Raw genomic sequence first — 26,028 nt, forward strand, 5'->3', positions numbered from 1 at the left:
GCAGCACCAGAGTAGTTAGTTTTAGCCATTCTAAAGTAATAGACCACAATAACCAACTTGACGTCACAATAAAAGAAACAGTCTGTTTTCTCCATGGCTACGTCACACTGCGTCTGACCACTAAAAATACATCTCCAGCACCTTAGTGGCCTGTTTTCTGTTTGAAGAAGCAGCATTTCTAATCTTTAATTGAATCTTTCTCTCAGACCAGTACCCAAAAATACCTTTGCAGCAGCATTTACTGTCCCTGAGCGGTGAGAGGCAGCATTTCTTCTGCGGACCGGTGCTGTCAATCTCAATTCCATCTAGTCAGTTTGAAGAGCCAAATGAGACAGGCAGCCGTCAGCAAAGACAGCCAGTTTCTGCTGCTGCATCCTCGCTGGTGTTGCCGAGGGAGAGATGTTGTGAATGACTGAGACAGCAGAGCGTGAGACTAACAAGTGGTTGCCATGCAGCAGCAGGAGCAGCAGCAGCAGCAGCCACTGTGTATGAGTCTAGAGGCAGCGACAGAGGAAAGGAATGATAATGAGTAGGAGGCAGAAAGTAAGAGCATGAGAAGAGGAGCTGTATCTCTTAGAGGAGACACGCCAGCCCGGGATCCTGCCTCGCATCTTCTTTCTCATCCTGTTTTTTCTTCTGTTGAGCTAGCTGAGTCAGTGCTAGCGATGGATGCATTCAAGGACACATGTGTGGGTTCGCCGCGGCAGATCGTCCCTTCAGAAGGCAGTGGAGCAACAGGTCTGTGAGAAAGCCTTCGTGGAGACGGTGAGATACCTGCTTTTATTCTTCAGGTGACCTGGAGGAGCTGTCATTGCAGTCCCTCCCGCACCCCGCGTTCTGCCTCACCATCCATACTTGTGCCGTGTCCTCGCAGTCACTCAGCTTTACTCTGGTGTGTCTCTTTTGCAATACGTGTCCATCCACGGGCTGAAAGGCTGAAGCCACCTGCTGCTTGAGTTCATGCGATTGATTCGGAGAGCAATTATGACCAGCACTTTCCTAACTACGGCATCAGTGACACTTTCATGTCCAAATGAATAACACACAGAGAGCCAGTTAGGTGCAACAGGTACAGAGCTGAACATGCTTTCCATCGCGCTGTTAAGACAACAGACATTGTGAGTGCTTGTTCTATGCATGGCAGCTACCGATGCACTGCGACACGCGCTGCACTTCTAACCCACTGTGAGGCTTGTCGTCACGGTATTTTAATTCCTTTTGTGATGTCATGTCAGTGTTGTTCCCATGCCAACTCCTGTCATGTTTACTTTTTGAGAATTCCTGCTCGATCCCAGGGAGCGGGAGAGCGAAAGAGAGATGGAAGTCTCCGGACAGCTGATACATTCCAGAGAAGCTATTTTTAGATACCCGAACCATCCTCTTTCACGGCCGCAGAGCTGAAATTGGCCATTCCATTTGTTTGCCGCCAATGCACTCTTTGTTTTTTGCATTCTTTCAATGATTTACAAGGCACAGCGTTTATGATAAAAAGTCAATTGATTTGGTCGGAACACAAAAGAGGAGTGCTCTAAAGCTATGGCATCATCTCTGTCTAGGTAACACCAAGGCTTTTAAATGCCTGGCCCCATCAGATGAGAGATGAGGCACCTAGATGTTGGCTCACAATGTGTAGCGTCCACTACAACCACTCCCTTGCTGCCATGAGCGGAAACGAGATGATGGCGCACTCTCTGACTCTGGAACAGAAGACAGCGTTCGCCCTCGTGGGAATGCTACTCGTGTTCTTGGGACTGCTGATAGTTCGCTGTTTCAGGATCCTGTTGGACCCCTACAGCAGCATGCCATCATCCAACTGGGCCGATGGCATCGAGGGGCTGGAGAAGGGGACGTTTGAGTACGCCCTCACCTAACGCAGGGACATGCTCATCCCCTCGTAGAAGTCGTCATTGACACTCACATAGAACTACTGTACGTCATCGATGTGTCCTTACAAGCGAACGCAGGAGGAAGTCCTGTCGACATTGCACCTTACATCGTCAGATGTCTTTCTCTGATGGACACAAGGCTGTTAAATGTGTGAGCTTTCTTTTCTGTTTGTAAATGTACGTTTGTTGTGTGTGTGTTTGGCTTTTTTGCATCGTGGAAGTGGCCATATTCTGTCTTTCTTATTGTCTATTTCAAGATAACACGATAAACGCTTGAGGCTCCCTTTAACACTGCGGTACGGATGACTGTACTCAGCGGTGGTCAGAAGGAGACATTTTGGGGGTTAACATGATGCTTTTTGAAGACTCAGGGAAAAGCTTTGTAACGGGCCTATGAGCTAGGCGGTGGCGATTCCGGGGGCCCAGTACGTGATTGGATCCAGGGTATTAAATTGAATGCGTGCTTTATGTCGACAAATCAAAGTCAATTTCGTGACATTTAAGGGTTGCTGTTTCGAATTGTCTCGGCCCGTTTGAATGAACTAAAACTGTGATTTACATGAAGGTGTTACTCTTTATAATTGATGCAAAAACAACTTGGAGCCGCTGCTGTTTTTGGATGGACGGATGAAGCCTGTGGCCAAAAATCATTTTTCGGAATGAGTTAACCATTGCCAAGGAAGACCTAAGACAACGTTGATAGATGGACAACACATTTTCCTGTCACTGACTCTTATGAGAAAATGGATTTTATAATAAAGGGAAAGAATCTGCTTCTCAAAGTGCTGCTAGTTTTTGTTAGGAAAAGAGATACTACCTGTCTGCAGAGGAAACGCTCGACACTGACTTGGGATTTCTCTCAATACTTCAAGTGAAAGAACTACTCATCTTTATCTCAACTTTCCTCAGTCATCCACACCGGCTCCCTTAATTCCTGATACTGGAAGAGAGGACAGTTCTCGACAGTGAAAGAGTCTGGACTGAAATCTTGAATGTCTCTTTGCTATATCTGAATTCTCCCTTAGTGCTGTGAATCTGCCTTACTGTGACCTTCTATGGGTTTATGTGCCTTCATCTAGAGATATTAGAGCACTTGTTCCTGTGTGTGTCTTTTTGGCATTTCATGATGATGACAGATTGTTTGTCTATGGATGTTTTGTTTGCTCAGCTGGTGGTACAGATTTCTCATGGATTCAATAAAGTAAAATAAATTCACTTTAAAACGTGTGCGTGCTTTGTAGTCATTCCTCAGCATTGCACATTTGGGAACCGACTGCTGCTTTTGCGCTGTGATACTGCCAGTCTAAAGATTATTATGGCTGACCAGGCACATTTTGTTGCTGGTGTTTTTGGCTGATTTTCACTTGGTGCCTCAGTTCACGTCAAGCACCTTGCTGTTTTCCTGACTGGTCTTTCACTTCACACAGCATTTCCCAAATGTCACAGTAAACAGTCACATGTGTTTTCCAGTAACAAGCAATTGTTTGTATACGGTTTAACACAATCTTACTTCAGTATTTTAGATGTTGAATTCCAAAAAATGCATCTTGTATTTGGTACTCTTGTAAGAATATTGCCTGGTTTCACGTTCCTCTTGGTGAACTGTAACTGGAGTCCACATCCTGACCCAAGGTGCATTCAAATAGCTGAAGTTATGGTATGTAGTGTGTCAGATCTCATGCATGCTTTTTCAGCAGCAGTGTCCTTCCCCACTGCACACATTCATGCTCTCGGAATGCAATCGTTACCTCATCATCATCATCATCTGTGACAGAGCTTATCTAAAATCCATAAAAAGAGAAAAAAACACTTGCTCTCAAATTGAACAGCAATTCCGACAAGCAGCGCCATGTTTCATTGTTTTATGGTGTGTCGGTTTATATTTTAATGGCACACTTGCACAGTCAAATACGTCAGTGATGCTTTCACATTTTGTCCTATTTGAGTGTCACAGATACGTGATGTTCAGTGATAGGGAGAGCAAGCAGTTGTGACCTCTTTTGTTCTGGAGGAAATCCTTGATTGCTTTGTTAAAATCTCTACTGCAAAGTCGATTGAAAAAAACAAACAAAAACTGTTGGAGCCACATGACATTTGATAAAGGGCCATAAAAAGTTCATGACAGCAGCTTATTGATTTTTTAGAGTGAAAACTATAATTGTTTTAAGCATCCTTAAACATTAAAACATTACAATACTGTGGCAGCGCTGGGGTCTTCAAAGACCAGTATCAGAGCTGTGACATTAAATTTCATTCATTTCACTTCCTGTCACTTCTTTTTAGTAAATCATAAAACCTTAAGCGACTCATGTCGCTGCTTAGAAATCACAAATGAACTGAAACCAATGGCAAGGTAGGCTCACTCTTGAGCAGCCCGGGGCAGATTTTCTGATCGTTCTAATGGATGAGTAAATAATTATCTACTTACCTAATCCAACATTCATTCATAAATCATTAATAATTCATTTTTATTGACAGCAGCAACATTCATTGATCAATATTTGGATGAGAAGTTCTGCTTCACATAAGTTTTCCGGATTGTACCTCATGACATTTTGATGGTGCAAATGATTTCATATTACTACTGTCATGTCTTCAAATATGACGAAAATAAAACAAATATATCTGGATTTTATATCTGAAGGAAATAGTGTGAGAAAATGAAACTTCCAGGAACCTGAACATATATCTTCAGTTTAAACATGACATAGTTTATATGTATATAAGTTAATATGTGAACTTTTACAATCAAAACCCAATAAAAACAGATACATTATTTAGAAGCTCAAAACCTACAGAGCACCTATCAGACACACCTTCATAAAATTAGAAATTCTGCTCACTCGAGGAACAGAAAGGAAAAGGGTTTAAAATTCATGATGATTATTGAACACATTTTCAATTGCAACAGGACAGTTGTTTGTTGCTGTTAATTATTATTCAGCAAACGCAAAACATAAAATCATTTTGTCGGTCAACATACAATATACAGCTAGCCCCAAATGTTGGAAAAGCTTGACAGGAACAAATATATATATATATATATATATATATATATATATATACGAAAAGCATTTCAGTAAAAAAAAAACTGTACGTAATTATGTAACTGTCAACGCACCTATCACAACATGCTTTTATTTCATAACAAACATATTTTATAACAAAGCCAGGTAACTTTTACAAATCCAAGTTTGCAATAAAACTTCTTCATTGTGATTATGTCACGTTTTATGTCATTCATTCAACTCTGCCTTCTGTAACTCTGCTTTGTGCTTTTCATGAACCCATCTAAACAATATTCACAGTATTCTCACAGCAACTTAGGTTTTAAAACAGCAGACGAGGACAGTGACACAGATGAGGACACTGGCTGAAAAAGTGTTTTGAGTAACAATACTAAGAGAAAATGTGTGAGAATGACATTGAAAATCACGGTAAATCACTAGCTAAATAAGCTAACGTAAAAAAAAAAAAAAATCTGCCACTGTTCCATTCGATTCATATCCGCTTCATCTCTATACCAATACCAATAATGCTAATAAATCATTTTTTACGGTGTTACTGGACATCTTTTTGTCAGTTTTATCACTTTGTCCTTGAACTATTAATTTGTAGTTAATAGCTAGATACACAGTACTGACGTTCTAGAATGAGTGTTCATGCATGACAGCAGCATTTCAGGACAGTCGGGAATGGGACGGGTGTTTAGATGAATGAAATCTTTTTAAGATGCAGTTGAAAGTTGTAGTTTGGCTGACTTGCACTTTTACACCTAATACCATTTCTCATGTTGGAGTGCGGAGAAAAAGATGAAGAGTTTGGGGAAATTGCTGCAGTGGGCTGTTCCCTGGAGAATATTTGGAGCCCTATAGACATCAAATACAGTGCAGATGGTTTCAAGTTTTTCATGCTCTCCCTACAAAGCGTTCGCCCAGTGCTGAGGGCAGATCCTGCGGCAGATCTGCAGAGAAGGAAAAAAAACTATCTCTATGTGGAAAGAATAGAATCTCTCAATGTGTGGCCCTTTACTGATTTAAAGAAAAGTCTGTTGAGCTGTGAAAAACACTTGTTTTAAATTTGATTCAAGATTTCCTTTCTGCTCTGGAACTCTTCCGTCATAGCTGAAGCAGATGCCCCCCAATTTTTTCTATCACAAGATCAAATAGTCAGAAGCCAGTATTTACAAATGAACTAGAGGACATCGCCGTGGATGACGCCGATTCAACAAGACATAGAAACATAATTCCGGCTTTGAGTCTAAATGTAAACTGTTGTCTTCATGAGCAACTCTTTTGTTGTGCAACTGATTGTTGTTTATTCATGAAAACACGTGAGGGAGCATTTTCTTCCACTTGCAATAAATCCAAGGTCAGATTTACAGCCATTAGCCAGTCTTTCAAGTGTGCATAAATCACACAGGTGTATCAGTAATAAGGAAGTTTACCTGTCAAAAGTCATTTAGTGCCACTTCAGGAGTCATGTGGCCGCAGAGAGAGGCCTCTGGCGTGTTCCAATCATTCACGGTGTGTCATTAACTTCCATGCAATGGGCAGTTCTTCAGGAAAATTACTGGTGGCGTGATTATGACCAGTGGAACATGAACATGAATGTCAGTTATCTTGCCATGTGTCGGGCGCCAAGTTATACAACAAAGAGAATAATACCAGAGTTACTGGTTGACCCATATCACTGGGTGTCAGGGACCTTGAGACGGTGGCTGTGAACTTCCATGCGCCTCCTCATGATTCATCCCAGAGACCAAAGCGTCTGAGGAAACAGTTATCTGCTCTATAAAGGTTGGACGGCATGTGCGTGCACCCTGCACTTCTGACAATAATATTAGTAATCAATTCAACCGAGCTCGGGCAATGAGCGCCTTTATCTCACGTTAGGTGTTTATGACCTGGTTAATCGTTAAGCAATGTCTTTTGTGTCCCCTCGGATGGAGCAAGGACATAATTGACACCCCTGGCTCGCGTTTCCCTAGGGCTGATCCTGAGCCTCAGCCAATGGCGGGAAGGCAGTGTATGACCCTCTATAAAGGTGGGCCATCCGACATGAATCCAGGTTATGAGCAAGTGTCTCGGACCGGCTGAGGAACTCTTGACACTAGTACAGTGAATAAGACACACCACTTCAAGGGACTTGTTTTTTTCTGATGAATGAAGAGCTGGTTGACCCTTGAATCCGAGAGCCCCAAGCATTCCTGATGGAGAGGCAGGGGATGAATGGAGGGGAGCATGTGAACCCCGCTTACGATGCTACCCTCGATGAACCTCCAGGCTATGATTCATATGGGGACCACCGTCAAGTTCGCCCCTCAGTGGTCAGCGCCTTCGGTCATGACACCCTCGACCGGGTGCCAAATATTGACTTCTATCGCAATGCAGGGAGCGTCAGTGGCCACCGGGCTGTGAGACCATCCCTCCAGGAGCTTCATGACGTCTTCCAGAGGGTGAGTCTGCACACGTTTTCTACAACTTAAATTATTCTGCTCAGTTTCCCTTTGAGCTCCAAATAGCTGTTTTTGTTTTTCTTATGCTAGGACCTAAACCCAGGTCATACAGGCAGAGTTTCACAGACCATTCCACCTTGTCACTTGTTGTTGTTTGAAATTGAAGCTCATGGGATTTTTTTCCAACCAAATATTTTCAATAGTTATATCTTACATTGAGCACAGTTACTCATCACACTTTTATGGCTTCTTTATTGGACAGCCTTCCATTACGAAAGGATTAGGGTTATAGGTCATTTGATTTATAAAAGTTGAACTAAATTACTCCGTGAGAATTATTGTGTTCATAACAGAAGAAAGTTTTTTTTTTTTTAATTACTTAGGCAGGAGTTCTGTTACTCCACTTTACGGATCGATAGTGTACATCTGTGAGGTTCCTCTTCATCAGACTAGAAGCTCAGGAGTCGTTCAACAGTCTGTGTTTGGCTTTATAAAATTTGGAAATTAAATTTATCTTGTCCTCTTGGCGTTACTTTTGGTTCTCAAGGACAGACTCAGTGTAATGTCTGGGTAAAAGCGTTATCAATCTTCATCGACTTGCAACGCAGCGGCCCTCGCTTCTTAAATTCCTCTTGTGTGCTTCTGCGAGTGGAAGCCAAATACGCACAGTTCTTAATTAAAAAGATGACAGGCTGAATCTCCTCTGAGTCTGCAGAGTGGAACTTTACAATATCATGTTTTTATCCTTGGAACAAAAAAGTTTTTTTTTTCCCTGCGTTTTCTTTTAACAGAATGGAGCCATCTCAGTGCCAGATACGGTGGAGGACGACGACGAGGGGAGTGACAAGTCCCCCTCGGAGGACGTGGAGTCTGCTGCTGCTTTTGAGGCGGAGAAAGGGGCAGTAAAGTTTGGCTGGATAAGAGGAGTCCTGGTGAGTTATGTCGGGTCACGGCAGGATACGCCAGCAGAATAGATCAGGGGGTCGCTCGGCTGTAAACTCATGTCTTCTGGAGGCGTCGAGGTCAATAAGCAAATCATTGAAAAGAATTGGAAGAATCCATGAGTCAACATTTTCTAGTTGTAATTGATTCTCCACAAACACAGGCAGAAATATAACACAAACAAGTGGAAATGATGGAATTCCAGCATGGAACAATCAGTCTTCTCCCATGCTTGAAATGAACTCAGCCGTGAACACGAACGACCTTCACACTTGAGGGTCAGGGGGTTTCACAGACAGAGAAAGGAGTGACCGGCGGTGCGTGGATCTATAACTTTTAAAAGACCCTTTTACAACTCCCCAACTCCCACCTAATGAGCCTTTGTTAAAATGAAGACAAAAGAATTGAAGTGTTTCATTTGCCGCTGAACCAAACAAAATAAGTGGAATAACAATCTGAATATTCAGCCGAGGTCTGCGAGCGTTTCTCATCAGGAATTCGACTGACAGATATAAAAGGTGATCCACTTAGAAGATTAATGCCATTAAATTGCAGAAGCGGACCAATGTCTTCGACCCGTCTCCTCCGTCTAAGTTGCTCAATAAAAGTGTCAGCCAAATGAAATTAAATTGCTCTCTTTCAACCAGAGTCAGTCGACTTATAAATGTATTAAATGAGAAATGGTTGACAACAGGCTGACCTCTGTTTGTTTGGACGTGGGATTTGATCTTCTTCATGAGACTGAGTTACTTCATTGCATCTGCTTACTTTCTGATCCCAGTCTTTGATTTAATGCTATTTAATGCTCCATTTGCCAACAAATGGAGATTTAGAACACATACTCATGCATTTTTAAATGATTATTATCACTATAAGTCTTATTTAATTGTATTATTATTATTTTTAGATTTAACACACAAACTTCTATCTTATAAAAATGTAAGACCGAATGTTTTTCTGATTTCAAAATTAGCATTAATTTAAAGTCAATAAATAATCATGTCCTATGTGTATTGTAACAACAAACACTTGAGATGACTTACTTCAATAACAGGGTACAAAATAGTAAAACATTAGTACATAAATCATTAGTATCATTAGTATCATCAATCAAAAAAGTATATAAATATTAGTAATGACGCAGGAAATTGAATGATATGATACAGCATGGTAGTAAAAAAAATCTGGATCATTGGTTTATATTTCTCCTTTTTTTTCCTCAGATAAGATGTATGCTGAACATTTGGGGTGTGATGCTCTTCATCCGTCTGTCATGGGTGTTTGGACAAGCAGGGTGGGGTGAGTCAACCAGAAAAGTGATTTTATGGTATTCCATTATAGCATTAAAATAATTCATTCACAAAGCAAGTGAAGAGTGGCACTAATATCCCACAATGCAGCGTTGTAGTGATTTACAACTTAGAAAGAGGATTTCAAATACACTTTGATTCTCACTGCGGCTGTTAGATTTAAACTCATTTTCACCAGATTCGTTCAGAAAGTTTTTTTTTTTTTTTAATTTTGATTTTAAATGAATGTCTTCATGCCCGTGTCAGGTCTGGGAATCGTGGTTATCGCTCTGAGCTGCGTTGTGACCACGATAACTGGTCTGTCCATGTCAGCCATCTGCACCAACGGCGTCGTCAGGGGAGGTAAGTCAAACATGATGATATTAAAAGCTGATTCATTCATAATCACACTTCCCTCAAGGTATTTCAAACATCATATAATCAATGGTATTGACTGTTCAAACAATGCTGACAAATTGATCCAGGCAAAGCAAACACCCTCACGCTGACACAAAATCATTTCCTAACAAACTATGTCTCCTCCTCAAAGAGGTCATATGAGAAGTTCATGAGCAAATATGTCAACTTTCAGATGCAACACACTAAAAATGCTGCAGCCCAACAGCATTGCGATGTTTAGCTGAGAATAAGTTTAAATAAAGAAATGTTGCGACATCAATTTAAATCTAAAACAGCATGCTCTACAAGATGTTCAGCGCTGAAATATGAGATTCTCTCATGACAGGTTTACGGCCAGCTATAGAGCCTTATAGTCGCTGGCACACAGGAGCAAGGGGGCGAAGAAGCTCCACTCATTTCTTGATAAAAAAAAGCATGTGCTTGCTTAAGTGCCAACAAATAAAGCTTTTCAAATATTTACTTTTAACCAAAAGCGGAGCAGCTGATGGCTATTATAGATTCAGACCGCGCCATTCATTATTCCTCCGGCATGTGTGTGGTTTTAAGGGGGCGCCTACTACTTGATATCCCGAAGCTTGGGTCCAGAGTTCGGTGGGTCCATTGGCTTAATCTTCGCCTTCGCCAATGCGGTGGCTGTCGCCATGTATGTGGTGGGGTTCGCAGAAACGGTGGTGGAGCTGCTGGTGGTGAGTCGATGCGAACAGATGAGTCGCAGAGAAGGTGCCGGAACATGAATGCATGACCATTCTCTTCTTTTTTCAGGATCACGACGCACTAATGGTGGATCCTGTAAATGACATCCGAATCATAGGATGCATCACAGTTGTGCTGTTGCTGGGGATCTCCGTGGCTGGGATGGAGTGGGAGGCCAAGGTCTGATGGGTTTCCACAGAATTCTGGCTGATGCCAGCATCTTTCATTCCCTGCAACTCATGGTGCTCGTGCATCCACAGGCCCAGATTGTTCTGCTCATCATCTTGCTGGTCGCCATTGTCAACGTGTTTGTGGGAACATTCATTCCTGCGACGGAGAGCAAAAAGTCTCAGGGATTCTTCAATTACCGGGGTGAGGCTTTCTGGAAAGCAAACCAGTTTCACAGTCAGGTGAAGCCGGAAGATTATGGAGACTGTTGCTCCACCTTTGTGAAAAAAATGAAGCCGAGTCAAACTCTGCACCGTCCAATTTAGTTGCCTGGGTTCCCCAGGGGTCCGAGTCAGGTAATGTCCAAGAATTACATACGGGGATCTCATTTCCATTCCAGCCACGATCCTCACCTGGGCTTCAAACCACCCAAGTGATGTCCAGAGTTGTCAACCCTCACGCCACACTTGCCATTTCTCATGCATTTCTAGCCGCATGAATTCATAAGTTGTGGGAAGAACTTCACTCAAATCCCTTTCAATCTCTGTGAACTGTAAGAAGAAATTTGACAGTAGCAGTGTTATATGATGGTGTAGGATGGAGATGTCTCGTGTACTTGGACGAGATTGCAATAAGCATCGTCCATCAATGCTAGACATTTCTGACACATCGACACATCGCACTCGACACATCGCAGCTGGCAGCTCAGTCATAGAGCAAAAGGCAAAAATCCAAAGTGAATCTGAAAACGCTCCCAACCTGTCACATCTGGGAGACTTGATAAATTGATTTAAGATGCAAAATGAATTTGTATCAACCTGTTCTGAGTGATGTTGTATAAATGGGGGCATGTTGAACCATGGATGGGTATAGCAGTTTGTCAAGTTATGTGAGAGGCCTGCCTACAACAGAGAGTTAATTCAACTGCTAAACTAAACTGACAGTGACAGATGGCATATGGACCCATTCAACTTCAGTGAGGGTTCTAGTCCACAGCTGGAAAATCAGATCTGACCACCGACCACACAACAACCAGACATATATAGCTTCAGTTTTTCTGCTTTTTACTTGCACATGTATGAAGATCACTGGAGCAAAGAGTCACTTCCTTTAACTCTAAATGAGTCGATAGAGTTAGGAGTGAACACTAACTTTCAAATAGTAAAAAAAAAAATGAATTGAATGTAGCCTGCTTGACTGTCAAAACTAAATCTTCCTCTCTTTTGCAGAAAATATATTTTTAGAGAATTTTGCACCAGATTTTCGAGATGGCGAGTCGTTCTTCTCCGTCTTCTCCATCTTCTTCCCTGCTGCCACTGGAATCCTGGCTGGAGCGAACATCTCTGGAGACTTGAGGGTACATTTGAAACACTGTGAAAAAGAGGATTGTATTTTCCTCCGTTATCTAAGGCACCACTGCGCTCCATGTTTAGGATGCCCAGGCTGCGATACCCAAAGGAACCTTACTGGCCATTCTCATCACGGGTGTGACCTACCTGGCCGTGGCCCTCTGTGTCTGTGAGTCACTCTGGAGATCCTGTTTGTGTGTTGGCAGTCGCTAACATTGATGTATGTTTTAATCTCAGCTGCCTCTGTGGTACGTGATGCTACCGGTAATAGGAATGACACCATAGACATCATGCCATCCACCTGTGAGGGAAGCGCAGTAGCTGCCTGCGAACTCGGATACAATTTCACTTCGTGCTCTCTGGAAGGCGCAGACTGTAAATTCGGCCTGATGAATAACTTCCAGGTAAAGTCCAGTCCAGTTCAGCAGTTAAGTGTATTACTATTATGATTATTATTTATTGGGCTCACTCAGGTGATGACCATGGTCTCGGGATTTGGTCCCCTCATCATTGCCGGAACGTTCTCAGCCACGCTCTCCTCCGCTCTGGCGTCACTTGTCAGCGCTCCCAAAGTCTTCCAGGTCAGTCTTTGCTCAGACCAGCCCTCCTTTTGGGTCAGCACTTAACCAACACATTTTCAATGACGGAGACGTTTTACTGCTTCACCGAAGGCGCTGTGCAAGGACAACATCTACACGGCGCTGCACTTCTTCGCCAAGGGACACGGCAAGAACAACGAGCCCATTCGTGGTTACATCCTGACCTTCATCATCTCTGTGGCCTTCATTCTCATTGGTTAGAGACACTGACCATTTAACCGTCTGTAAACATGCGAGCACTACAGACTTATCTTTTGTCAAGGAACATTATATAATGCCAGTGATCATTGCAATGGCTAAAGTGATCTTTATCCAGTGTTTCACCAAACCTGCAGACTTGAATCATAAACCATAATTCTGCTTCAAAAGGTTCAGGTTTAGCAACAAGACCATTGCCACCAAGGTCACAGGAGTTAACTCAATTTAAAATATAGTTTCTATCGATGATAACATCATTTGGTGTCAAATATGAAAACAATTCAAGTAAGCTGCTTTGTTTAGTTTATTTTTTTAAACAGGCAAACCAACCGGGTTCAGTTTGGGTCTAAAACCAAGAAATTGAAATACATTTCATGAATGGCATATAAATAAAATCCAATATAATAAGGATGAACACATGAGATGTGTCCATTAGAGCTCAACAAGATATCAGTCAAATTGATGTTTTGGGATTTTAAATTGTAACAGTCTTTAAGAGAGCGACAATTGAAACGAAGAATTACAGTTGCAATTATTGAAACACATTTGATCATTTAAAAAAATTAAAGCCGATGAAATCATAATGACATTGGAAATAGATTTATGAAAATGAATCAAAAAAGCTGCATTGGATCGACATTTGCTGGGAATTTGTTGGGCGAGTCTTTGGCTTTACTTTAAAACATGTCATGAGTTAAGCACATTCCGCAGTCTGACCCTGATAAACACCCACATGTCATGGCAAGACAGACTCTCGTGTGTTCGGATAGAAATGTTGACTCCTCTGTGCTCTCCATGCAGGAGATCTCAACGCCATTGCACCAATCATTTCCAACTTCTTCCTGGCATCTTATGCCCTCATCAACTTCTCATGCTTCCACGCCTCCTGGGCCAAGTCACCAGGTGAGTTTCCAAGGCAACAGAGCGCCTCTAACATCAACCGTGGAGCCGGAGAATTTGAATATGATATGAGAATATTCAACAGTACCATTGACACGATTTGTTTTTTTAGTAAGCAAATTCAACTCTAACCTGAATTTCAAAACTAACAATAACATCTTATCGGAAAGTAATCCAGGCCTTCCATCCTAAGCCAATTACTTTCATTTTGAACATCATTATTTGCAACATAATATTTATCCCACTAACAAAAAGATGAGTTGTAGTCGTAGTCAGTGTCGAACCAGCATCATTCCAGGAAGAATTAAGGTAAAGAAAGTCTTGAAATAGTTCTATATATTTTTAATCATGGTTTAGAAATGAGCGGCAATATTATTTATTGAATCTGTTGTAATTTTGAAGCATATCTGGTCCATAATAAGTACAATTAGACGGGCCTCTAGGGGAAATTCAAGGTGTCAGCTACTGACAACAAAAACACAGACACATACCAAAGACATGAAAGATCAAAGACAACCACAAAGCATTAGCATTAGATAAATAAATTAATTACATATAGTTCTAAGTAAATAGATATAAATAAAATATCAATTAAGTGAGACGAAAAGCTGGTGTCTAAATTGTGTAGATGAAGTGAAACAACGTTTCTATAGTTTGTAAACTGCTCATACTTTGTTGTGAACTAGGTTGGAGGCCCGCGTACAAATTCTACAACATGTGGCTGTCTCTGCTGGGCGCGCTGCTCTGCTGTGTGGTCATGTTTGTCATCAACTGGTGGGCCGCACTTCTCACGTACGGCATCGAGATCCTCCTTTACGTCTACGTCACGGTGAAGAAGCCAGGTGCGACACATGCGCCTACTACTGCATAACACCTCTTTTACAAGCTTTCCTTCCTGACTCTCGACGTACGTGTTCTCTGCAGATGTCAACTGGGGCTCGTCCACTCAGGCGGTGACCTTCATCAGCGCGGTCAGTAATGCTCTGTCCCTGACTGGAGTCGAAGACCACGTCAAGAACTTCAGGTATATGAGAAGCACACAGAACAAGCCACACTTTATATTAGTGCCCTCTAAAACCTTTTGAATTATTGGAAAACAATATGGCTACAATACAAAGAAACCATATTCTGGCTATCTTCTTTGTCAGGCCTCAGATTCTTGTGTTGAATGGTTCAGCCCGGACCAGACCCGCTTTGCTTGACCTTGCCAATGCCTTTACCAAGAACTTTGGACTCTGTATCACCTCTGAAGTGTTTGTGGTAAGTTGTTTCAGATGATGACAGGCAGAAAATACTCTGGGTTAAACGTTTTTATGACTAATTTCATGACCTGCATTAAAATAGCTTCATCCACCATCGATATTATTGTTCAATATTTGAACTCAAATGCGATGAATCATTTGCTCATTTGATATATGACTGTGTGCTGACTTCAGGGACAGAAACTGGAAGCGCTCCAGCTGAAGAACATCAGCATGGAGAAGAATCAGGAGTGGTTAAGGAAGACCAACCGGAAGGCCTTCTACACCGCGGTGGCCTGTGAGAACTACAGAGAAGGAGCCAACTATCTGCTGCAGGTGACTTGACATGTAGCACAGCTAACAGAGCGCCAGCTTCTCAACGCCGAAAAGAAGAGACTCCTTGAATGATTGTGAGAAAATTGCATTTTAAAACCTGTTTTATGGTCCGAGCCTTCCAACTCAGTGTGACATGGTTAAACAAGAGGCAGACCAACAATCCAATGACCCGGACTCTCCTGCTCAGGAGATAACGGCTCAGTTCATCGCCAGGATCACTCAGTTCAAACACGGCGGCAGATTAGCAGCATTATTGATTAACACAGTTTAGAGCGAGCCGCTGGGATTCAGAGGAATGATAAGGCACAGCTCATAAAAATGCCAAAACCTCAAGGATCACCCTCTAAATCAAGTCACATTTTCACTCCGATCATTTGAACATATGCTTTAAACAGGTCACTGGTCTGGGACGCATGAAGCCAAACACACTCATGGTCGGATTCATGAGGAGGTGGAGGAAGATGAGCTCGCAGGAAGTGCAGAACTATGTGGGGGTCCTGCAGTAAGTTCCAGACACTCAACCACAACACGACAGAAACAATGACCTGCATCGAGAAACAGATACACTGGCTTTCTTATACGACAACACTGCATCATTTCAGATCGTAAAGTCTCACTTTCCCAAAGTTTGCTTTTTTTCCCCCCAAGATCCAAACTGAAGTGCAGTTGCCAAATTGAAATTGACGTACTTCCACAAAGTAAAGAACTTTTTTTTGCTTGACAATATTGGCTCCGTGTTTGTAAAACTACATCAGCAGAATATCAACAGTCTTCAGTTTAAAAAAGCATCCCCTCTGTAAAAGCAGTATATTTCCCTGAACTACATGCTTTTTGTTAAAAACAAATACTACTTTCTTCTCTGACAGTGACGCCTTTGACATGGAGTTTGGAACCGTGATGCTACGGATAAATCAGGGTCTGGACGTGTCTCATTTGGTGGAGGCAGACGGTGAGCAGAGCCATGCGCTTGATCATGATTTATTGCTTATGTTCCAGATCTTTCTGACAAAGAGGCAGTGTAGAGAAGAAAAAAGAGCTGTGTCAATTGATTCATCTCTCTACACACAATGCTGCAGGGAGAATATATATATATATATATTTTTTTTTTCTCCTTTTTTTTTCTCCTCCAAAAGGCGCTATTACACTGAACGCTCTGAAGCTAATCGTACACTATAGTTATCTGAACTTCTATAAACATTATCGATTAACAACAAAGTAATACCACCATGTACATTACCGTGTGTTATTACCGTGTTATGAAGTGTTATTAACGGTCAATAATCTGTAATCGTCATGCTGCTTAGAGTGAACATTTGGTCACCAGTCCTGGGTAAAACAAGACAATAATATGCACGCAATAATGCTGAATTCCAGGCTAATATGCTGATAATACACGTGCAAATAAGTCGTTTATTGATGGCAATTCATGTTCCCTAATGGAAAAAGAGCCAAAAAGAAGTCATGGTGAAGGACAGCTATTAGTTGTTGTAGCAATAACTCAGCCTTGGTCAACAAGTCAGAGACACTTTGTTCTGTAGATTAGAATATCAGTCCACATCTGCTAATAAACCGATAAGCAGCTCATATCTGGTTTAAAATGACCAAGAGAAATGTGAACTGGGTGCACGTGTGCGCACATGACTCTAACAGGACCTGAGTACAAACTCTCCTCCCCATAAATGCACTAATATCCTCAGTAATTTATTTAGACACTAAACACCAGCCCAGTAATCATTTTGATATCTTCAGTGGTCATAAAATGTTGCTCTTCACTTCAGACGAAACGATGAAGGCCGCAAAGGAGCAAATGATGTCGGACGACGACATTAATATCGGCGGGGGAAAATCAAAGGGGCTGTTCAGGAGGTCCCGAAATTCTTCTCAGCAGATCCTGGCCACCAGAGGTGAGGCCTTCTCTCTGTCCTGACTCTGCTGCCACATTACAGCGAATGATCAAAGCCCTTAGTCTGGAAGTGGACACGTTGCTTGGTTAAGTGGTCAAAAGTGAGTGTGATGTGCAGCCAAGCAGAAGAGGAGGGGTCAGTGGGGGGGATGCGGCACTGCAGCAGGACACTTTAACTGAATCAGTCGCTCCCACTTAAGACATCTCTGAGGGTGTAACCCAATAATGTGGCGGCTCTGGCTCCAAATATCTGTCCGGCAGCTATTTAACCCCCCCACCTTCCCACTGGCTAAACAACCCATCAGTCTGCAAATCCGCCTCCAGCCAATTCCAATGTGATGTATATCAGTCAAACTGAATCTGCCAAACCTTCACTCTGCCAGTGTCAGTGTGCGGACCGCCGCCCACCAACGTGGTCATGAAGAACGAGAAGCTGAAGGAGGCCAGTGCTCAGTTCAAGATGAAGCAGCAGAAGGGCACCATTGATGTGTGGTGGATGTTTGACGATGGAGGTGAGTACAGAGACACTCTTGTGTGTTCTGCAGTGAACAGCAGCACAACGTAGCTCAGAGACAAAATCTAGGACCTCGAGCGGTTGAGACATCACTCAAGACTTCTTTTGCCCAGCGATTTAAAGGTTAAGACATTCAAAAGACAACAAAGCCCCATGTGAAACATGAATAGTTTGATCAAAAGAAGACATTCAGTAAAGGACACTTTAGTTCTCCTGCTCAAAAACACTTGCTGACAATAGCATGGATGAATCATGACCGCACAACAGCAGATCTGCAGAAAGCCACATACACAACAGTCTTGCTCACACTGCGGCACATACTTAAGAATGGGGCACAAACACCTGGGAGGTGTCAAGGTCAGGACATCCTCACGCCTTAAGCTTTGTGACCAAAGCACCTAATGGCTTTCACAAGTTAAGGCCAACATAAAAGAGAGTTCTGGAATCTGGAATTCTGGAATCCAAATAATAAACTGTGGAATCACAGGAGATGTTTTCAAATGAAGTCTGCCTCACGCAGACAGACAAGGGACAAGTTCATAAAATGACTGAAAGACGACACTCCTTGGCAGAGGAGAGATATGAACTCATGGCTTGAGTTAGTCTGTTTCATTGATGATCTCCTTATGATTGATGCTCTTTGTCACCTTCCCAGGTCTGACGCTGCTGCTGCCCTACATCCTCACCACCAGGAAGAAGTGGAAGGACTGCAAGTTAAGGGTTTTTGTGCCCGGCCAGCCTGGACGCACCGAGCAGGATAAAGAGGAGTGAGTGTGGAGGGCAAATGTACCGTGCATGTTTGGAAGTAGCTGCGCAGCATTCATCTCCTTCATCAATCATTGTTTTTCTTGTGTCGCAGGATGAGGATGCTCTTGAAGAAGTTCAGAATCGAGTGCAAAGACATCACGGTCATCGACGACCTCAACGTCAAACCCAGCAATCAGAGGTGCGTCCGACTCTACACGGCATATTTTAAGTTTAAGAATATAGTGATGAATCATTTGCTCTGATGATGTCCAGCCTGAAGATCTTGGAGGATATGATCGAGCCTTTCCGCCTGCATGAGCGTGCGAAGAGGGCTGCTGAGGTGGAAGTCATGCGGCGACAGCAGCCTTGGAAGATCACGGATGAAGAGCTGGATGCCTTTGAGGAAAAGGTGACAGCTCATTCATACAAGTTAGACACGCAGGTCACTCCTACTGACTCCGTCGCTATTGCCGAGCACAGGCTTTTAGCTTGAACGACTGAACTGCAAAACATGAAAAAATGGACACCCTATATTTCCGATTATTAGTGCCTGTACAGTGCCATACTAGAAGTGTCATCACACTGGTTTCCATGAAGTGTTTCCGCCGATCTTGGCCGCCATATTTGTTTACGGGCGTACGCTCACCGTTATCCTCATCTTGCGAGTCGGATGTCTGACATTGATGACAGGAGGAAACGGATAAGTTCCACACTTTCACAACATCTGTTCACAAAACTAACTCTGAGCTTTTTAATCGGAGGAGTATTTTGGCGTTTTTTGCCACGAAGCTAGCTCCCCGGTGCAGGGTCACATTGTGCTTGCCAATTGTGAGCAAAATAGCTTAGCAGGGATCAAAAGTGCTTCGATTTATTAAATCAAAAGGCAAGATGGTGGACAAGATTATGGACAACACTGCCGACACAATAGCTTGTAGTAATTGGATAGAATTTTTTTTTTTTTTTCATAAATCAGGGTCAGCCAAGTAAAACAACTACTCAGGAGACTCCTGCATTCGAAAGTGTCATCGTTGCAAGAGTTACTGAGTTCATCTCTGTTAATGTTTGTCACTTGAATCCGATGTTTATTTGTTGTTTATTTTTTTTTTTTTTGACAAATAGATGTTTGCAGCTTCTTTTTTACAAAGCAAATTGTGAAGTCAGTTGTTGGGAGGGCAATCGGCCGGGGGGCGGGGCTTTGGATGTTCTGTTTCAAAATCCTACTTGGCCATTTCCTCCTGTGTACCTGGCTGGAGCCTGTCCTGGATGCCTGTGGTGGGACTTGTGGGACGCTTTGTGGGCAGGTCAATGACTGGGCACATATAGACAGTATTATAATGATAACATGTAATTCCAGTCTCTTGATCTGTTCACAGGTTTTATCATTGTGATTAACCTCATTTTGAATATTCGACAATGGAATGACAAAATTTAAGTTGAATCTGTTCGCATCAGAAGTAAACCCCCGTAACGGGCGACCACTTTACAGTATCAAGTGCACAGATTGTTTTTCAATTTCATTTTCCCTCCATCAGCACAATCTCATTCAGTCTACTTCAACAGGGATGTTTTGGTTATGACATCACATTTCATGTTCCCTGCCAAAGACGCACGCTCCCAATCCTGACGTACACATATATGGTTAGAACCCCCTGAACTGAGGATATTCAAAGTGCCGTCATCGATGACCATCTGTGAAATTTAAGGACATAGATGCTTCTGGTTTTGCTTCCAGTTTGTGCACTATAGTTGAGAAAACTCATGGATTGTCTCTTTTCCTCAGACCCACCTGCAGGTGCGCTTGAATGAGCTCCTTCGGCAACACTCTCAGTCCGCCAACTTGATCATTGTGTAAGTATTGAACGCACCGACCGGGCGAGTCAGGTGTTGAGGGCATGTGTGACCGGCTCTCTCTCTCTCTCTCTCCACTTGCAGGAGCATGCCCATAGCTCGGAAGGAAACCATCTCTGACTATCTCTACATGGCCTGGCTGGACGTTCTGACCAAAGATCTTCCTCCCACTGTGCTGATCAGAGGGAATCACAAGAGTGTGCTGACATTCTACTCCTGAGCACCGTCAGCGTGACACCACACGTGGAAAACCAAGCACCTGGAAGTGTCTGAAGTCAACATGGCCTCATTTTGAGCAGCAATGCTGCGTGGAAATACGCATTTTCATTCATTCAAGGGAAACAAAGTATTTCAGCAGCTCCAGAGAGGAGGTTAGAAAGGGGACACATGATATATTGCCTGAAGAGATTGTGACAATGCTAGCTTTGTTAAACTTGCAGTTAAAGTTTGCTCTCGTCTCAGCACGCTCAGCCACGTGAAACAGAGGCCTTATTCTATGATCAAAGCTGAGGGGAAGCATGGAAAAATAAAATGCAGAATAAATGAAGAGGAAAAATAAGAAGCGAAGGACTTGAATGGTTTCAGCAGGTGATGTCTGCTATTGTCTGTAAATGAATGGTGTGATTACTATTCATTATCAAGTGTTAGCAACAATGTAGGTTTAGCTCTGAATAACTTTGACTGCGCCTTTATTTAGCACCATATACTATTTCTTGTCTTATTTAAGGTTGTTTCTCATGTTGCTTGAGGGAAACTGGAATTAATAGACTGTAAATAAACTGGGGTTTGGATTGTCTGTTGTTTTTAATCTCAGTACTTTTACAGTATGAGACCCAACACTCAATGATGTTTCAGAAGCAAATATTTTGAAACAGGCCTTGGTGGAGATGGCCTTGTGTTTTATCTCCTCATGTAAATAGGTGTGATTTTCTGGAATAAAAAGCTAAATAAAATGTTACAAACCGAAGCGTTTGAGTATGTTTGTTAAGAAAAGGGCATCCAATTGCATCTCACACTTCTAGACTTCAGTTTGTTAACATCTTTCGCCGGTTTTGTCTGAGGTCCTCTCATGTTCTCAAGCGTGGGTGTGTTTCCACACTGGAAAAAGTGAAAAGAGGAAAAAACATTATTAATATGTCTCTTTTAAATGGCAAATCATAACTTTTCCCAACATGATTATTGCCATGAAATGTATGTCAAAAGGTTAAACCATCACCATATGCAATGAGACTTCTACATGACAGAAGACCACAACAAAAACCCAGTGACCAATGAGAGTTTAAATGCAATGTATCAAGTCACTCCTTGTAAAAGTGGGCGCTTGTCCTATAGATGCACCATAAAAGAATTGATCAAATGTCTTGAAGAACAGTCCACGATTCTCGCTCGAACCACGCCATAAACTGTTCCCAACTTGGCCGTTGGGGGGAGCCAGATCTCCAAAACGATCTGCAGCGTTTTGAAGCGTCGCTCGCAGCTGGACTCGGATAGAACATGGACGGATGAATATTCTCAAACTGTGGGGAGTTAAACAGCGGCTCTCTCCGTGCCTGGGTGCTGCTCTCGGGACTGTAGCTCGGGACATTCACACTCGGATGGCAGCTCTGATGCAGAGTGAGTGAGTAGCATTAGCGCCTGGTGTTAGCCATGTCCGGAGATGAGAATAACATCACGCTATTTGTTCATACTGTGACACGTGCGCCCATTTTACTTCCATCAACTACGCTGTCGTTGTCATTTAAACCACCCAAACTGAGCCGCAGCCTTATTTAACCCCTAAAACGTTTTAGTAACGTGTATAGCAGGTAGTCTCGTTCTCGCGATAATGTGACGTCATATTTTATTTTATTTTTCTTTCTTTATAAACGATTTTGAATTCCAAACAATGATACCGGTCGGTTTATTCGAGGGGTTTTGGTGTAAATACGAGTGTTTTTCAGTAAAATAAATAAAAGTACATTTTCGGAGGAGGAGCTCTTTTAACGCGGGAAGATCAACGCGGGAAGTCACACGCGTCTGAAGCGAGCGGCTGTGTTTTGTTCCACTGACCTTACAAACCACAGAAAAATGCCCGTCCTAGATGCCATTGATGCCTCCGCTGTTTCTCCAACCAAGCGGGCGCGAGCGGAGGCGAGGGCTGCCGAGGAGACGCCGGTGCTGAGGTTCGCTAAACTTTCCGAACACGCCACGACTCCCACCAGAGGGTCGCTGAGAGCCGCTGGATATGACCTGTACAGGTTTGTTCACGTGTGAATGTGACCGGTCTGGCCGTCGCTTGTTTCATCTGTGGCGGTGAACTCCCGCAGCGCCTACGATTACACCATCGAGCCCATGGGCAAGGCGGTTGTGAAGACAGACATCCAGATCGCGGTTCCTCACGGCTGCTATGGCAGAGTTGGTGAGTTGCAACACATCGGACCACATGTGTGTAAAGTCAACCTGGCATCAGCCTGGATGAGCTACGACAGTCACGTGACATGACTCACCTACTGTTTATTAGTTTTGACTAGGTGGTGTGGTGTGGTGAAGTGTTCACGACCCGCTCATGTGTGAAGCTCACACACACACACACACACACACACACACCACACTGAGGGACAGCGATGAAGTCATTGTGATGGTAATCCTGACTTGTCTCAACTGACTCTTGCAGCACCCAGGTCTGGCCTCGCCGTGAAACACTTCATTGACGTCGGTGGTGAGTCCACGTTCATCCATCTTTGAGCTTCCAAACCAGGTTTGTAGCAGTAACCAAGTACTTCTCTTTGATCAGCTGGAGTGGTGGACGAGGACTACAGAGGCAACGTTGGCGTTGTTCTGTTCAACTTCAACAGCCAACCCTTTGAAGGTGAGCTGTGCAATGTGTGTTGACATTCAGCTCTAGTTTGTCTGGAGAAATAAGAAATATTGAGTCGTTTCTGAAAAAATGTTAAGACAAGTTTGCCACGTTTGTTCAGCCACGCGATGTGAGAATTTTGCCACCGTCATTCTGAAATGCAGCGGACGACATAACGTCGCTATTTTCAACAAATGTGTCGCCTCCTGTAACAAGAACTGGAGCAGAATGGTGATGTGAAAAGTGAACTGACTGCAAATGTTCTGCTTGGCTGGCAGTGAAAAAGGGCGACCGAGTGGCTCAGTTGGTTTGTGAGAGAATCTTTTACCCTGAACTGGTGGAAGAAAAGGTAAAAATATCTTCTGGATGACTCTCACATCTGTGTTTACCCCGGTCCCATGAATGCACCGTTTCTTTCAGACTTTGGATGAGACCGAACGAGGGGCCGGTGGATTTGGGTCTACTGGACGCAACTGACTGGGTTTAATAGTCAAGTTCTCAGGTGTCTTCAATTAGTTGTTAATAAAGTCAATTTTATATGAAACTGTCTCTATTATTGGAATTATAGTGAAGAGTCAGAACTAGTTTGAAGCTACTGGGGTTCCGTTGCTGTTCCACAAAGGGTCCACACGGTGGCAGTGCAAGGCTGTAGTGACTCTCCATCGTGTCTCCATAAATACAACGGTGTTTTTTTTATTTTTTATTGTGAATTTACATGAAAACCCTCACGGATGTGAGCATGAACCCAGACTGGGGTCCGCGGTAACGCAGCACTGATAGTACATGTGAGAGAACGTGCGGCCGTGGAGACCTCAGTGCATAATCATGAAGGCCCAGGTTTGGCATCATCAGCATGTGTGTGAGTGTGTGTGTGTGTGAGTGTGTGTACACATTAACAAAGGAAGTAGTTGGTCATTACAAGCACCATTACAAACCCTTCTAATCCAGGGGCTTCCTCTGCTTTACAAATGCTTCATAGATTAAAAGTGGCGTTGATTATTACATATAAACACAATTTACATGGCGCGTAGAGGAGAGCAGGCGGCGGATATGGACGTTAGCTGTTGCACAGACGGCGTCTTCAGAACCACAGATCAGGCTGTTTGTATAGTAGTACAGTGCATTCAAGAGTCTATATGCTTTCGTCGCTAGCACCAGTAAATATGAAGTATTGTAGTCTGTAGAAAAAAAAAACAAAACAAAAAAAAGAAAGGCAAAGTTTAAATACGCAGTAGGAGTCGTTCAAGCTCAGTCATGGCCACATGACTCAATAGTCCACCACGCCTTCCTTCCCTCTCCTGACACTCAGTTCAATTAATATCCAATGAAGCGAAACGGTTTGATTCCATATCTGCTCAGTCTTTGACCTGAGGGGAGGAAATGAATTGATTTCAGACTATCGGGAACCTTCGTCTTATTCAGGAAGCCACAGTGCTTCTCACAGTGCCTCGGACTGGCACCTGATTCCACATATCATTATACAACATAATTAAAAAAACATATTCACACACTGGTTTTGTGCTTCCCACAAATTTTCCAATTGTATCCATGATATGTAGAATCACCTTTGGCAATGAAACGGTGCAGTCTCCAGTCCCCCTGGGAGGAAGTTCACCGCTGACCCAGAGTCAGAGAAGCCAGCGATCTTTCGTGGGACGGTGAGCTGACCCTGGATCAGCAGCAGCCCTCGACACCCGCTTGCTTCGGTCGGCGACGGTTAATGGAGGAGGATCTGCACCCTCATCTTCAGAGTGTCTCCCAGCTGTCCTGTGAGGTAGTCTTTATCATGCTGGTCCTCCAGCACAGCCAGCTCCTTCTTCCTGTAGAGGGGGACGCTGCTGATGTGAAGCTCGTAGGCTCCGGGGGCGAGGCTCTTCCTCTTGCTCAGGTGCAGGTAGCTGACGCCGTCTCTTTGGTTGATCTTGAAGCAGCCCTCCTCGTTCCCGTAGTCGATGCTGTAGCGCACGTGGTCGCTGAGGGCGGACAAGGCTGGCGTGAACTCCAGGATGTGGTCCCGGTTGCTCAGGTCGCTGATGTTCAAGTGGAACGTGAGCGTGTCGTCCAGGTCCACGCTGGCCAGGCTGATGACTTCTTGGGTCTCCTGCCAGCAGAACGTGTTTTAAAAAATCTCAAAATAGTCAAACAGCTCATGCAGCAACAGACTGGGGGGGGCTTTTTTTCCATGACAACAACGTGATGTACAGGTCGGCGACAAATGCGGCTACAAAATAACAAACCTCATGTGGCACCTGAGGGCTGACTGTGGTGAGAGTTCGTCTCAACAGTCGCAACAAGTTGACAAGTCAACACACCATATGTGTGTGTATGGTGCTCGACTGATATCACAGTATCAGTCGAGCTGTGATACTGAGCTGCCATAACTGCCGTACGTAATGCCGGGCTGCTACGTGCTGCGGTGCCAGACATTGAATTAAAAAAAAAAGCATCTGCTGGCCGTGGTCGTAGGTACGTTTGGACGTCCAGCAGGTCGTATGTCGGACGTTACTGGTATCTAGGGATGTCGGGGCACAATGTTGTCAGCACAAGTGAAAAAACAAAAAAAAATCTCAACATCTGAGATACTTTATAATATTGGCCAATGTGATGTGTTGAAACACATCATTTTGCCCAAATGAAAATGCGTGTGTGTGTTATATACGTGATACTCAAGTGCAAGGCCCACCACAAACATCATCACAGA

General features: G+C 43.3%; 4 protein-coding genes across 7 annotated transcripts in view; 3 read left to right on the forward strand and 1 right to left on the reverse strand.

Moving 5' to 3' along the window:
* Positions 1–394: 394 nt before the first annotated feature.
* ctxn2 (cortexin 2) lies at positions 395–3,050 on the forward strand. 2 transcript variants are annotated; one of them, XM_053865982.1, is made up of 3 exons: positions 440–543; positions 649–765; positions 1,557–3,050. In XM_053865982.1, exons 2-3 carry the CDS (start codon positions 670–672, stop codon positions 1,869–1,871), a joined length of 411 nt encoding a protein of 136 aa, XP_053721957.1. In that variant the 5' UTR covers positions 440–543; positions 649–669; the 3' UTR covers positions 1,872–3,050. The 2 variants fall into 2 exon arrangements, with proteins under 2 accessions (XP_053721956.1, XP_053721957.1); XM_053865981.1 differs by having other exon boundaries at positions 395–765.
* A 4,048-nt stretch (positions 3,051–7,098) lies between these two features.
* Positions 7,099–21,448, forward strand: slc12a1 (solute carrier family 12 member 1). Of its 2 annotated transcripts, XM_053864454.1 has the most exons (27): positions 7,099–7,344; positions 7,698–7,703; positions 8,136–8,276; positions 9,510–9,585; positions 9,843–9,938; positions 10,542–10,681; positions 10,758–10,868; positions 10,949–11,060; positions 12,086–12,213; positions 12,290–12,374; positions 12,443–12,609; positions 12,679–12,786; positions 12,877–13,000; positions 13,804–13,905; positions 14,589–14,744; positions 14,827–14,926; positions 15,051–15,162; positions 15,339–15,479; positions 15,875–15,981; positions 16,346–16,428; positions 17,258–17,383; positions 17,766–17,894; positions 18,552–18,663; positions 18,756–18,842; positions 18,917–19,052; positions 20,424–20,491; positions 20,576–21,448. In XM_053864454.1, exons 1-27 carry the CDS (start codon positions 7,099–7,101, stop codon positions 20,709–20,711), a joined length of 3,135 nt encoding a protein of 1,044 aa, XP_053720429.1. In that variant the 3' UTR covers positions 20,712–21,448. The 2 variants fall into 2 exon arrangements, with proteins under 2 accessions (XP_053720429.1, XP_053720428.1); XM_053864453.1 differs by lacking the exon at positions 7,698–7,703.
* A 479-nt stretch (positions 21,449–21,927) lies between these two features.
* On the forward strand, positions 21,928–23,865 carry dut (deoxyuridine triphosphatase). Of its 2 annotated transcripts, none has more exons than XM_053865801.1 (7): positions 21,928–22,105; positions 22,555–22,728; positions 22,798–22,889; positions 23,145–23,189; positions 23,265–23,339; positions 23,606–23,676; positions 23,748–23,865. In XM_053865801.1, exons 2-7 carry the CDS (start codon positions 22,559–22,561, stop codon positions 23,802–23,804), a joined length of 510 nt encoding a protein of 169 aa, XP_053721776.1. In that variant the 5' UTR covers positions 21,928–22,105; positions 22,555–22,558; the 3' UTR covers positions 23,805–23,865. The 2 variants fall into 2 exon arrangements, with proteins under 2 accessions (XP_053721776.1, XP_053721775.1); XM_053865800.1 differs by having other exon boundaries at positions 22,572–22,728.
* Positions 23,866–24,037: 172 nt separating this feature from the next.
* fbn1 (fibrillin 1) overlaps positions 24,038–26,028 on the reverse strand; it is a 51,748-nt gene continuing 49,757 nt past the window's right edge. The window contains exon 66 of the mRNA XM_053864795.1: positions 24,038–25,428. Within this exon, the coding sequence (XP_053720770.1) occupies positions 25,045–25,428 (384 nt within the window). The 3' untranslated portion in view covers positions 24,038–25,044. The remainder of the gene's footprint in view (positions 25,429–26,028) is intronic.

The sequence above is a fragment of the Synchiropus splendidus genome, chromosome 5, assembly GCF_027744825.2.
Source record: "Synchiropus splendidus isolate RoL2022-P1 chromosome 5, RoL_Sspl_1.0, whole genome shotgun sequence".
In the NCBI taxonomy this organism is placed as follows: domain Eukaryota; kingdom Metazoa; phylum Chordata; class Actinopteri; order Syngnathiformes; family Callionymidae; genus Synchiropus; species Synchiropus splendidus.

Coding starts and splice junctions, on each gene's coding strand:
- slc12a1 (XM_053864454.1), top strand. CDS start 7,099: ATGGAGAGGCAGGGGATGAATGGAGGGGAGCATGTGAACCCCGCTTAC. Junction 16,429..17,257: donor TCATTTGGTGGAGGCAGACG/GTGAGCAGAGCC, acceptor TCTTCACTTCAG/ACGAAACGATGAAGGCCGCA. Junction 18,664..18,755: donor ACCGAGCAGGATAAAGAGGA/GTGAGTGTGGAG, acceptor CTTGTGTCGCAG/GATGAGGATGCTCTTGAAGA.
- dut (XM_053865800.1), top strand. CDS start 21,994: ATGAATATTCTCAAACTGTGGGGAGTTAAACAGCGGCTCTCTCCGTGC. Junction 22,729..22,797: donor GCTGGATATGACCTGTACAG/GTTTGTTCACGT, acceptor GAACTCCCGCAG/CGCCTACGATTACACCATCG. Junction 23,190..23,264: donor ACACTTCATTGACGTCGGTG/GTGAGTCCACGT, acceptor CTCTTTGATCAG/CTGGAGTGGTGGACGAGGAC.
- ctxn2 (XM_053865981.1), top strand. CDS start 670: ATGCATTCAAGGACACATGTGTGGGTTCGCCGCGGCAGATCGTCCCTT. Junction 766..1,556: donor AGAAAGCCTTCGTGGAGACG/GTGAGATACCTG, acceptor ATCTCTGTCTAG/GTAACACCAAGGCTTTTAAA.